This window comes from Triticum aestivum, chromosome 7A, assembly GCF_018294505.1.
Source record: "Triticum aestivum cultivar Chinese Spring chromosome 7A, IWGSC CS RefSeq v2.1, whole genome shotgun sequence".
Lineage (NCBI taxonomy): Eukaryota > Viridiplantae > Streptophyta > Magnoliopsida > Poales > Poaceae > Triticum > Triticum aestivum.
In genome coordinates, this window is record NC_057812.1 from 60,441,970 (window position 1) to 60,454,994 (window position 13,025).

The 13,025-nt window shown below is 46.5% G+C and overlaps 1 protein-coding gene across 1 annotated transcript; it reads left to right on the forward strand.

The window, feature by feature from the left end:
• Positions 1–6,147: 6,147 nt before the first annotated feature.
• Positions 6,148–7,010, forward strand: LOC123151381 (early nodulin-93-like). Its single transcript, XM_044571106.1, has 3 exons — positions 6,148–6,304; positions 6,414–6,475; positions 6,556–7,010. Exons 1-3 carry the CDS (start codon positions 6,232–6,234, stop codon positions 6,787–6,789), a joined length of 369 nt encoding a protein of 122 aa, XP_044427041.1. The 5' UTR covers positions 6,148–6,231; the 3' UTR covers positions 6,790–7,010.
• The last annotated feature ends 6,015 nt before the right edge of the window (positions 7,011–13,025 follow it).

A 13,025-nucleotide genomic window follows, 5' to 3' on the forward strand; every position in this document is an offset into this window, starting at 1 on the left:
CTTCTTCCACATGGCTGCGTGCCCGTCAGCTCCCTTCGGAACTGATTGTCCGCCAGGACCCTTTCCAAAGATGACTTTCAAATCCTTGACCATATCAAATACCTCAGCACCAGTGCGTTCTGCAGGCTTCGGCCGGTGATCTGCCTTGCCGTTGTAATGCTTGCCTTTCTTTCTTACTGGATGAATTTTCGGAAGAAATCGACGATGCCCAAGGTACACGTTCTTCTTACAATTTGGCAAATGTACACTTTCAGTCTCATGTAAGCAGTGCGTGCATGCATTGTATCCCTTATTTGACAGTCCCGAAAGGTTACTAAGAGCAGGCCAATCGTTGATGGTTACGAAAAGCAACGCTCGTAGGTCAAATTCTTCTTCTTTGTGCTCATCCCACACACGGACACCAGGTCTGCCCCACAGCTGTAAAAGTTCATCAACTAATGGCCTTAGGTACACATCGATGTCGTTGCCGGGTTGCTTCAGACCTTGGATGAGCACTGGCATCATAATGAACTTCCGCTTCATGCACAACCAAGGAGGAAGGTTGTAGATGCATAGAGTCACGGGCCAGGTGCTATGCACTACTAGGAAAAGGGCTATAGATGGAAATGACACTAATGGCGCACCAGACATGTGGTGCGCCATTAGTATATACTAATGGCGCACCACCTTCTGATGCGCCATTAGTGTTAAAACTACTAATGGCGCACCCTGCCTACGGTGCGCCATTAGTATCACCATTATTTTTTTTGAACTAGTGCGCCTGTCCAAACGTACTAATGGCGCACCGTGGGTGTGGTGCGCCATTACTAGTTAAACTAGTAATGGCGCACCATGCCACGGTGCGCCATTAGTAACCTTGGCCACCACTTCCACCGAATGCACACCCCCCCCCCCCCCCCGTGGATCGCCTTTTCAGTTTAAAAAAAATAAAGCAAAATGATAAAAATGTCAAAAAAATAAAAGAAAATAAGTTTCGCATGTGATATGTGGCCTAGTTGTTGGGAAAATTTGCAAATATGAATTTTGACTTCATTTGCAAAATCTCGCGAGAATTTGTAAAAATGGGCATAACTTTTGCATACTAACTCGGATGAAAAAGTTTTTTATATGGAAAATCATCTACTCGAAAAGTTACATCCAAAATCCTCAAAAACCTAACAGAAAAAAAGATACGGGGCTTTTAAGATCTAGAGAGGCAAAAAAAATCAAAAAAATTCAAACTTACTAATGGCGCACCTGCCCATGGTGCGCCATTAGTATCTTCCCGCCTTCAAAATTCAAAATAAATCAAAAAAATAAAAAATTTTACTAATGGCGCACCTGACCATGGTGCGCCATTAGTATCTTCCCGCCTTCAAAATTCAAAATAAATCAAAAAAATAAAAAAAAATTACTAATGGCGCACCTGCCCGTGGTGCGCCATTAGTATCTTCCCGCCTTCAAAATTTAAAATAAATCAAAAAAAATAAAAAAAAATTACTAATGGCGCACCTGCCGGCGGTGCGCCATTAGTATGCCGTATATATGGCTGGTCCTCTCCTCCTCTCTTCATTTCATCTTCCCTTCTCTCCTCCACCATACTTCTCCTCTCCGGTGACCTCCTCCTCCTCTCCGGCGACCTCCTCCTCCCTCCTCCCTCCTCCCTCCTCCCTTCCCCTCCCCTCCCCTCCCCTCCCCTCCCCTCATGGTTTCTTCTCCCTCCTCTCCGGCGACCTCCTCCTCCCTCCTCCCTCCTCCCTCCTCCCCTCCCCTCCCCTCCCCTCCCCTCATGGTTTCTTCTCCCTCCTCTCCGGTGAGCTCCTCCTCCCTCCTCTCCCTCCTCCCTCCTCTCCGGTGAGGCAAAAAATCCCCTCCTCTCCGGTGAGCTCCTCCTCCCTCCTCTCTGGTGAGCTCCTCCTCCCTCCTCTCCGGTGAGCTCCTCCTCCCTCCTCTTCGGTGAGCTCCTCCTCCCTCCTCTCCGGTGAGCTCCTCCTCCCTCCCTCCTCTCCGGTGAGCTCCTCCTCCCTCCTCTCCAGTGAGCTCCTCCTCCTCCTCTCCGGTGAGCTCCTCTCCGGCAAAAGACCATGGCAACAAGATCCAAAAACAGGAACAAAATTTGAGAATATTGTCGTGCCAAGAAGCAAGCAAAAAAAAACGAGCAAAAAATGGGCAAAAAATCACGATCCAGATCTAGATTCAAAATGGCGCATCACAGGAAAGTGCGCCATTAGTATGCCGCGGTTACTAATGGCGCATCCAGTTGTGGTGCGCCATTAGTATCCAAAGCACCTGGCCCCTGGGAGGCATACTAATGGCGCACCGTGGCCTATACTAATGGCGTGCTGTTAGTGGCGCACCACAGATGCGCCATTAATGGCCATATTAGGTGCGCCATTAGTAGGTGTTTTTCTAGTAGTGATGGCTGGAGCTCTGCTCGCCAAAAGGATTCATGCCATCTGTACTTAGACCAAATCTTATGTTCCTTGCGTCAGCTGCAAAATCTTTGAACTCTCTGTCGATCTTTCTCCATTGCGTTCCATCTGCGGTGTGTCTCAACTCCCCGTCCGACTTACGGTCCTCTTTGTGCCATCGCAACAACTTGGCATGCTCTTTGTTCCTGAACAGACGTTTCAACCGTGGTATTGTAGGAGCATACCACATCACCTTGGCGGGAACCCTCTTCCTGGGTTTCTCGCCCCCAACATCGTCACCAGGGTCATCGCCTCTGATCTTATAACGCAATGCAGTGCATACCGTGCATTCATTCAAATTCTCGTATTCACCGCGGTAGAGGATGCAGTCGTTGATGCATGCATGTATCTTCAGAACCTCTAAACCTAGAGGGCAGACAACCTTCTTTGCTTCGTACGTACTGGCGGGCAACTCGTTATTCTTTGGAAACATATTCTTCAACATTTTCAGCAAGTTTTCAAATGCCGAGTCAGCTACACCTGCCTGTGCCTTCCATTTCAGCAAATCCAGTGTGCAGCCCAGCTTTTTCAGACCATCATCGCATCCGGGGTACAACGACTTTCTGAAATCCTATAACATGCGATCCAAATTCTCCCTCTCCTTTTCAGTTTCGCAGCGTCTCCGTGCATCAGCAATGGTCCGACCAAGATCATCAACGGTCTCATCACGTGCCTCTTCTTCACCTTCACCTTCCCCTTCACCTTCCCCTTCACCTTCAGCATCCTCCATGAAAGTATCACCGAAATGAGCAAGATAGCTTTCATCGATGAAATCATCCCCTTCTTCATCTTCTTCCATTATAACCCCTCTTTCTCCATGCTTGGTCCAACAATTATAGCTTGGCATGAAACCGTGCCGAAGCAGGTGCAGGTGAACTTCTCTTGAGGAAGAGTAACCCTTCTGATTCTTACAGTCAACACATGGACAGATAACAAAACCCTTCTGCTTGTTCGCATTAGCCACTACGAGGAAATCTTTCAAACTCGTAGTGAACTCGCGGGAGAGTCGGTTACCGTACATCCATTGCCGATTCATCTGCATTATTATAATATAAAATATATAATTAACCATCATGCATTTGTTAAACTAACTAGCTATAAACAATAGAAATTAAACAATGAACAACACACATGCATATTTTATCAATGACACACATGCATGAAAGGTTCAAGTTGCTAACCGCGATCGAGGAGGAAAAAAAATGAGGAACCTCAAGTGTGGCTCCAACACTTCATATCATGTTTGTTTCACGCTCTTGGGGCATTTCATCAAACACCTTGTGTGCATAAGAGGAACCAAAAGCAAACCTACACCCCCTTGTGAAGCTTGTGAAGAGAAGTGGCACCAAATGGCTAAGTGAGTGTGCTGAACTGGTATATATAGGGGAGGAGCTTTAGTCGCGGTTGGCCTGGCCAACCGCGACTAAAGGCCTTTGGGCACCTTTAGTCGCGGTTGGCCTGGCCAACCGCGACTAAAGCCCCTCACGTGCACCAGCTGGCCACCGAGCGCCCTGGGCCCAGGCCTTTGGTCGCGGTTCGTCTGCCGAACCGCGACTAAAGACTTCATTAGTCATGGTTCCTACAGTTTCGCGACTAATGGGGCTGGACGGAAGCCTCTTTTTCTACCAGTGAGATTTTGTGTCATGTGTATTTGGATTGCTTCCACACATGTTTGGCAAAAAAAACTGTGGCTTATGTTTGGTTTCTTGCCACATCTGGTTAGAATCACCTTAGTGCTAGAGTGGTGAGATTATGCCATTTTTGTTACAAACCAATCAGATTACAACATGCTCTAGTAAATGTAAGAAGATTTTGTACATTACTAATAGCCACAAAAAATAACATGGATCATTTTCCGTTAAATACCATCTGTGCAAAATAAGTCACAGCCACAATTTAGTATCAAGATACAAAATAAGATAGATGCATGCAAGTTCCAGCCATCATTCATAAAGTCATGAAGTAACAGTCCTAACCATAGCACAAGTTCCAGCCACCTTACATTAAAGTGTTTCGCTACACATCAACAGATCAATAGGTGTAGCACAAGTTCAACTCCCAAAAGCAGCGAGCAGACACATCACAATCTCCTAAATACCAAAAGTTGCCATCTTCTAAACATCACACGTGAGCAACTAGCAAACCACACAGGTTGCTATCTCCTAAACATCATCTTTGTCAAAGAACTTCCAAACCCAAGTTTCAAAAGTTTTGTCACTTGCACAACATAACCAACCACGCAAACCTTCATTGTTCTTGCTAGACAAGTGCATACCAATAGTAATTCTTTGATCCATGGTAATTGGGAGTACCTCCAACCTGTGCCATAAACTAGCATATGGGTCAATAACTTGGGGCATTTGAGGAGCAGGGGCAGCAAGAGATTGCTGGAGTGACTTCAATGTAGAGTTGATTTCTTCAGCGGACTCCGCGAAAGACTCTTGATTTTTTGTCGCTTCTTACTAGGCGACCTGCTACCTCTTGGGCGCTTCGTACCAACTCGGCTACTGCTAGATGAGGAATTATCAGCACGTACATGAACTGGAGGTCTTTTAAGACCATATGTTGTTGGCAAAGTGTCAGAATCCTCCTCAAGAGGGCCCTCATATAGTCATATTGTGGATAGCAATTAAGGTCATACAACCCTTCATCATTATCCGAGTCATGAGAATCAATTGTGCATGTATGCTGGTCCATGGCTAAAGAACCATCAGCACTAGTGCCTGTGAATAGCTCTTGCATCTCGTAGATGCAAGAGAGGCAAAACCAAGCAGCTGCTAGACTAGGAAATCCTGCAGATCACGGAAGAAGGCTGCTATTTTTCTCTTGAAAAAACAAGAACGCCCAGATCTGCATGTTTGAGATGAATAGTAGGTGATGAGATAGACGAGATGGCGGAGATTACTATTGCGGTGGTGAGGATTTTTACCAGGGAAGAGAAGGTCAATTGTAGCGGCGAGCTCCTCCTCAGTTGGATCGGTCAGGAGAGAGAAGGGCTCTCATCCATGGCGGTCAAGATTGTGTGAAGCAGAGTTTCGGGGGAGGAAACAGGGAAGCGATGACTTTATTAATCAGGCCCGCGGGGATTTTCACGGCTTCTTTGGCGCGCCACGGCGAGTATGGCGGGCAAATCGAGCGCCACACATTTGGCGAATTTTTCTGCGGCAAAGGCCCTGTGGCGCTGTGGCGAGTCTAACCTTGATGGAGAACCAAACGCCTGCCTACGAAGTCGTGGCACGCCTCACCTTAGGCGTGGAGAGCTGAGGCTCTGAACCAAACAGCCTCCTAATCTTCCCGCGGACCGACGCGCCGACGACAACGAGTGAAACCGGCGGCGCTTGTGATCAAATCAGCACCGTTGTGCCTAACTTTAGATCGACCGAGATCTCCTTTTTCTTGCTAGCTAGCTTTGGCACGCAAAAAAGGACGAGGGAGGACCGGAGGATACCTCCAACAAACAACATCAAATCCTGTGGTCTGTGGATTTCCAACCATAGTTTTGGATAACCTGCCGCTCCCGGAAAGAAAGCGTGCAGTGGCACCCCCTGCCTTTCCCACCAACTCAGTTCACCACTCCAATCCAAGTCCAAACGAGTCAGCAGAGTACCCACGGTTTGCACCCAAAACCGTGCGTGGCCGCCACCTTTTTGCTCCCTATAAATACATGGCTAGCTCCTCGTCCTCGAAGCATCAAGCAACAGCCAGCCAGCCAGCCCATCTCTTCTCACTCGATCATCGCACTCTTTGTGCTGAGCCGTTTCTGTACAGGATCACGGCGAAGATGTCGACGACGGCCACCGTCGCCCGCGCCCACCTTGAGAACAAGCTCGCCCTCGCCAAACGCTGCTCCAGAGGTACGTAGGAATCAGGATCCACTTCTTCAGAGTTCAGTTCAGTTCAGCCAAGTTGTGTGCTGATAGTCTGACACTAGCAATGCATTTCTCTTTTTAAAATCTTCCCCAGAGGCGACGCTCGCCGGAGCCAAGGCGGCGGCCGTCGCCGCGGTCGCGTCTGCGGTGCCAACGGTGAGCTCATCCGTCCAACGGTAGTTGCTGATTTTCATGCACGTTGGACTCTGATTTTCGTGACTGTTATACTCATGCAGCCGGCGAGCGTGCGGATGCTGCCGTGGGCCAAGGCGAACCTGAACCCCACCGGCCAGGCGCTCATCGTCTGCACCGTCGCCGGGATGGCCTACTTCATCGCCGCCGACAAGGCCATCCTCTCGCTGGCGAGGAGGCACTCGTACGAGAGCGCCCCCGACCACCTCAAGGACACCTCCTTCCATGGTGGTGCCGCCGCAGCTCGTCCCCGTCCGCCGGCATTCTTCAGGCCTTGAGCTAGTATTATCCTGCTTGTGCCGTTGCGCGTATTCTAGAAAAAATGTATGCATCATTGTCAGTGTCCCAAGAAACCGCTGCCGCATGAATATCTGACGCCGAAATGTATGTATATCCGTGTACTGAATGAAACAGAGGGCTCGATCCTGGTTTCATATATGCTGTGTACGACAGACTTCAGAAGTTCAGATATCGACGAAGAAGATGGGATCATATAATATAAGCTGTGTATTCCCATCCATTGCAGCTTATGCGACTGCTGAAACTTGATCTTGATTAACATTCCTACGTCGATCCCAAACTGCAGAGGCCGCCATGGCGGGAGCCAAGGCCGCGGTCGTCGCCACCGTCGCTGCCGCAGTCTCCATAGTTTTTTTTTAAGATCCAGCAAATTGCTGACTTCAATTAGATTAAGCAGAAAACAGCAGAAAAACAACATGAAAAGGATCCAAAGATCAAAGAGAAAAGAAAAACGGCAATCCTATTGGCCGCCGAACAACACTACCCTTACAAGACGGAACGCCATCCACTCACAGCAGGACAACGCAGCTCAGACTCTGGCGGAGAACTACAAAAAGCAAAGAAATATTGGCATCACGGAAGATCACCGAACGGACCACTTGTCGCTCGTCATTGTACACCACCGGTGCCCCGCACCGCAGCTTCGACTTCACATCAACAAGCAGCCGAGGTAGTCTCAAGGATACGCCGGAGAAGAGCCGACTACCACGACCAATGCCACGCCTCCGACAATGCTCACCACCGTTATCGTTGCCACAGAAGCCAAACCGCCCCATTGCCGGACGGACACGACCGAGCAGCACAAACAACCTCCCCCACCTATCACTGGTCCCTCTGGCCGGTAAGGAGCTCCTGGAACGATGCCCCAAGAGGTGCGATGCACGTCGCCGTCATCGTCCGGTTCTAGGGGATCAAGGGTTTCCCTCGAGCATCCTTGCGTAGTGGAGCGAGCAGGAACGCCTCAGCGACGCCTTCAAAAAGGAAACGGCGCCCGCAGGCGTCGCAGTCGCTTGCCCCAGCCCAAGGGCCGGCAGCAAAGTCTTCACCCGGCGCTGCACCTCCAACCACCAAACCCGAGCCAGACCATCACCACAGACACACGGTCGGCGGCCGCCGGCCCCACGCGCCCAACGTCCGCCGCAACCACCTTCAAAACTGGACGCCGGGGCCTAGGTCTTCATCGCTGCCGCCGGTCCACGCCAGATAGAGCCGCCGGCCCCATGCACCCGACGGTCGTCACGGCCTCCTCGCAGAACAGGACGCCGAGGCCCGATCTGCTTCGCACCGCCATGGAGCCCAACTAGCCGACGGCCGCCGGTGCACAGAGCCGTCTACAGCCCACGCGGCGCCGAGAAGCTGGCTCCCGCCTGACCCATCTCCTCTGCCGCAGCATCGAGCAAGAGCCCGTCCGACGGCAGCCCTCTTCAGATCCAGCAGGGGCTCGCCCGCGACCCGCGCGACCACCACATGCCCCAGACCGCAGCCATCCCCGCCTCGCCGCTCCATTAGTATATCTCACGGTGCGCCATTACTAACAATTTTTTTCATTTTTTTTAGAATTTTTTTTCATTTTTTTTTCAATTTTTTTTGTTTTTTTCTTAATCTCGAGTCAATCTTAATCTCAGGTCAAATCGCACTCTATGGTCAAACTTCCCGAAAGGTCACCCATCGTCACACTACTCCAGCCCGAGCACGCTTAACTTTGCAGTTCTATCCAACCCCAGCACCAGCTCACTTCACGAGCACTTGTTGATACATATATCATATCAATCCTATTAAACCGTGTTGATGTCTAGGACTTTGTTCATGTTCATGAGTGTGATGAAATTTTGAAAAAATATTTCAAACTTCCGGTCATATTACGTATCATATTTTGAAAAAAATTCCAATATTTTTTTGAAACCAATTTTTTTCTGTTACTAGTGGCGCACCTAGCAAATGGTGCGCCACTAGTAAGTTTGAATGTTCTTTCATTTTCCCCCCCTCTAGATCTTAAAAGCCCCGTATCTTTCATTCTGTCAGGGTTTGGGGGATTTTGAAGATGTTGAAAGGGGTTCCCCAGTTCAATTCGTATGTAACTTTTCGAGTAGATGATTTTTTATATAAAAAACTTTTTAATCTGAGTTCGTATGCAAAAGTTATGCCCATTTTACTAATTTTCCCAACAACTAGACCACATATCACATGGGAAAATTATTTTCTTTTTTTACATTTCCAGCATTTTCTTTTATTTTTTAAAAAATTGAAAAGACGGTCCATGGGGGGGTGCATTTAGCACCAGGGTTACTAATGGCGCACCTGATGTGTGGTGCGCCAATAGTAATTTTGAAAAAAAGATGTTAGTAATGGCGCAACAGTGGATGATGACCCACAAGTATAGGGGTTCTATCATAGTCCTTTCGATAAGTAAGAGTGTCGAACCCAATGAGGAGCAGAAGGAAATGATAAGCGGTTTCCAGCAAGGTATTCTCTGCAAGTACTGAAATAAGTGCTAACAGATAGTTTTGTGATAGGATAATTTGTAAAGAGCAACAAGTAACAAAAGTAAATAAAGTGCAGTAAGATGGCCCTATCCTTTTTGTAGCAAAGGACAGGTCTGGACAAACTCTTATATGATGTAAAGCGCTCCCGAGGACACATGAGAATATCGTCGAGCTAGTTTTCATCACGTTCATATGATTCGCGTTCGGTACTTTGATAATTTGGTATGTGGGTGGACCGGTGCTTGGGTACTGCCCTTACTTGGACAAGTATCCCACTTATGATTAACCTCTATTGCAAGCATCCGCAACTATAACAAAAGTATTAAGGTAAACCTAACCATAGCATGAAACATATGGATCCAAATCAGCCCCTTACGAAGTAACACATAAACTAGGGTTTAAACTTCTGTCACTCTAGCAACTCATCATCTACTTATTACTTCCCAATGCCTTCCTCTAGGCCCAAATAATGGTGAAGTGTCATGTAGTCAACGTTCACATAACACCACTAGAGGAGAGATAACATACATCTCATGAAAATATCGAACGAATACCAAATTCACATGACTACTAATAGCAAGACTTCTCCCATGTCCTCAGGAACAAAAGTAACTACTCACAAAGCATAAACATGTTCATAATCAGAGGGGTATTAATATGCATATAGGATCTGAACATATGATCTTCCACCAATTAAACAAACTAGCATCAACTACAAAGAGTAATTAACACTACTAGCAACCTACTAGCACCAATCCCGGACTTGGAGACAAGAATTGGATACAAGAGATGAACTAGGGTTTTGAGAGGAGATAGTGCTGATGAAGATGTTGATGGAGATTGCCCTCTCCCGATGAGAGGAGCGTTGGTGATGACGATGGCGATGATTTCCCCCCTCCGGGAGGGAAGTCTCCCCGGCAGAACAACTCCGCCAGAGCCCTAGATTGGTTCTGCCAAGGTTCCGTCTCGTGGCGGCGGAGTTTCGTCCGAGAAGATGGCTTATGATTTTTTTTCCCATCGAAAGACTCCATATAGCAGAAGATGGCCACCGGAGGGCCACCAGGGGGCCCACGAGGTAGGGGGCGCGCCTAGGGGGGTAGGGCGCGCCCCCACCCTCGTGGGCAGGGTGTGGCCCCCCTGGTGAGGTTCTTGCTTTCAGTATTTTTTATATATTTAGAAAACGTATTCCGTGAAGTTTCAGGACTTTTGGAGTTGTGCAGAATATGTCTCTAATATTTGCTCCTTTTCCAGCCCAGAATCCCAGCTGCCGGCATTCTCCCTCTTTATGTAAACCTTGTAAAATAAGAGAGAATAGACATAAGTATTGTGACATAATGTGTAATAACAGCCCATAATGCAATAAATATCGATATAAAAGCATGATGCAAAATGGACGTATCAACTCCCCCAAGCTTAGACCTCGCTTGTCCTCGGAAAATATGTCCACATGTTTAGAGATAGAGGTGTCGATAAAAATAAAATACGGACATGAGGGCATCATGATCATTCTTAGAACAACAACTTATATAATTCTTGTCATATAATCTCTTATGCTAGAGTAATAATTCAATCACAATATCAAGTATGAATCGTAAACTTCATTGAAAACTAACAAACTACAATCTCAGTCATTGAAGCAATTGCAATTTATCATAACATAGGAAAGAGTCAATGTATAAGAGCTTTTCAGCAAGTCGACATACTCAACTATCATATAGTCTTTCACAATTGCTGGCACTCATGCAATACTTATGGGTATGGAGTTTTAATCGGACACAGAGAAAGATAGGGGCTGATAGTTTTGCCTCCCAACATTTTAACTCAAGGGTAGTGTCAACAGTAATAGTTCATGAAAATTCACATCCAATTAGCCATATATACCAGGATCTTTCCAACATATGGTGCTTGCCAAAGGATAAAATGTAAAAAGGAAGGGTGAAGATCACCATGACTCTTATGCAATGTAGGAGATAAAAGTAAAAGATAGGCCCTTCGCAGAGGGAAGCAGAGGTTGTCATGCGCTTTTATGGTTAGATGCACAAAATCTTAATGCGAAAGAACATCACTTTATATTGCCACTTGTGATATGGACCTTTATTATGCAGTCTGTCGCTTTTATTACTTCCATATCACACGATCATATAAAGCTTATTTCCTCCACACCAATCAATCATACATATTTAGAGAGCAATTTTTATTGCTTTGCACCGATGACAACTTACTTAAAGAATCTTATTCAATCCATAGGTAGATATGGTGGACTCTTATGGCAAGACTGGTTTAAGGGTATTTGGAAGCACAAGTAGTATCTCTACTTGGTGCAATGAATTTGGCTAGTATGAGGGGGAAAAGCAAGCTCATCATGTTGGAAGATCCAAGACAATATAATTCATCTCAGATGTAAGACAACATAACCCATTACGTTGTCTTCCTTGTCCAATGTCAACTCTTTAGCATGTCATATTTTAACGAGTGCTCACAATCATAAAAGATGTCCAAGTAGTATATCTATATGTGAAGACCTCTCTTTCATTATTACTTCCTATTAATTGCAACGATGACCAAAAGTGTGTTTGTCAACCCTCAACAACTTTTATTCATCATACTCTTTCTATGTGATCTCATTACTCTCCATAAGACTCACATGATCTCTTCGTTTCTTTTTATTTCTTTCTCTTTTCTTTTATTCACTTAAGATCATGGTAAAATAATCAAGCCCTTGACTCAACACTAATCTTTATTATATAGCTCACGGACTCGATTACATAGAAGGATAATAAAGCAAAACTCACAACTAGATCATACTAAGAACTTTTATTCTACTAGATCAAGATATTACCAAAAGGATCGAACTAAGAAAAAAACGGTAAAGATAAAAGTGATGGTGATACGATATCATGGCACTCCCCCAAGCTTGGCAGTTGCCAAGTGGAGTGCCCACACTAGATAATCAATTCTTCTTTGTTGGTGAAGAAGGTGAGGATGTTGATGACGGATAGTCGCACATTGAGCGCATGAGGTCTTCTAACTTGCGGATAATGCCTTTGAGTGCGATGATGTGCTCCTTCAAGAAAACATTTTCACGTGTGAGATACTTATTTTGTATACGAGCTAACTCAATCATCTTGAAAGCTTCGCTTTTTGTTGGGGTAAGAAGATTGTGATTCAGTTGAAGGGTGCCTTCTGTTGCCGGAACTTGGTCCTCCATGGCCTTATTGATCCCTTCATCCTTGTTGATCTCCATGGGTTCTTCTCTCTTCAGCTCTATCTTCATTAGCCAAGCATCGTTGCCCTCATGGTTGGAGGAGGAGGGAGATGATATAGTGCCTGGCCTTGACAACCCTGACAAAAAACAGCTCGAAACAAAGACAGGAGATTTTTGCGTGATACAGGAGTCAAAACCTCCGGGAGATTATATAATGAATTTTCACCGACCAAAATACGTGTCATGTACGAAAACAGAGTCCGGAGAGCACACGAGGTGCCCACGAGGTAGGGGGCGCGCCCAGTAGGGTAGGGTGCGCCCTCCACCCTCGTGGAGCCCTCGTGTCCTTCCCGGACTGCTGCTTATTTTTCTATTTTTCTAAACATTCCAAAACGGAGAAATATTGCCTTAAAACTGTTTTGGAGTCGGTTTACTTACCGTACCACATACCTATTCCTTTTCGGAGTCTGAAATGTTCCGGAAAGTGTCCCTTATGTATTCCTCCGGGGTTATGGTTTCAATAACA

Excerpts from the sequence above, each read along its gene's own strand:
- LOC123151381 (XM_044571106.1), top strand. The coding sequence starts at position 6,232 with ATGTCGACGACGGCCACCGTCGCCCGCGCCCACCTTGAGAACAAGCTC. Across the intron at positions 6,305-6,413 it reads CGCCAAACGCTGCTCCAGAG|AGGCGACGCTCGCCGGAGCC; the intron begins GTACGTAGGAAT and ends AATCTTCCCCAG. Across the intron at positions 6,476-6,555 it reads TCGCGTCTGCGGTGCCAACG|CCGGCGAGCGTGCGGATGCT; the intron begins GTGAGCTCATCC and ends ATACTCATGCAG.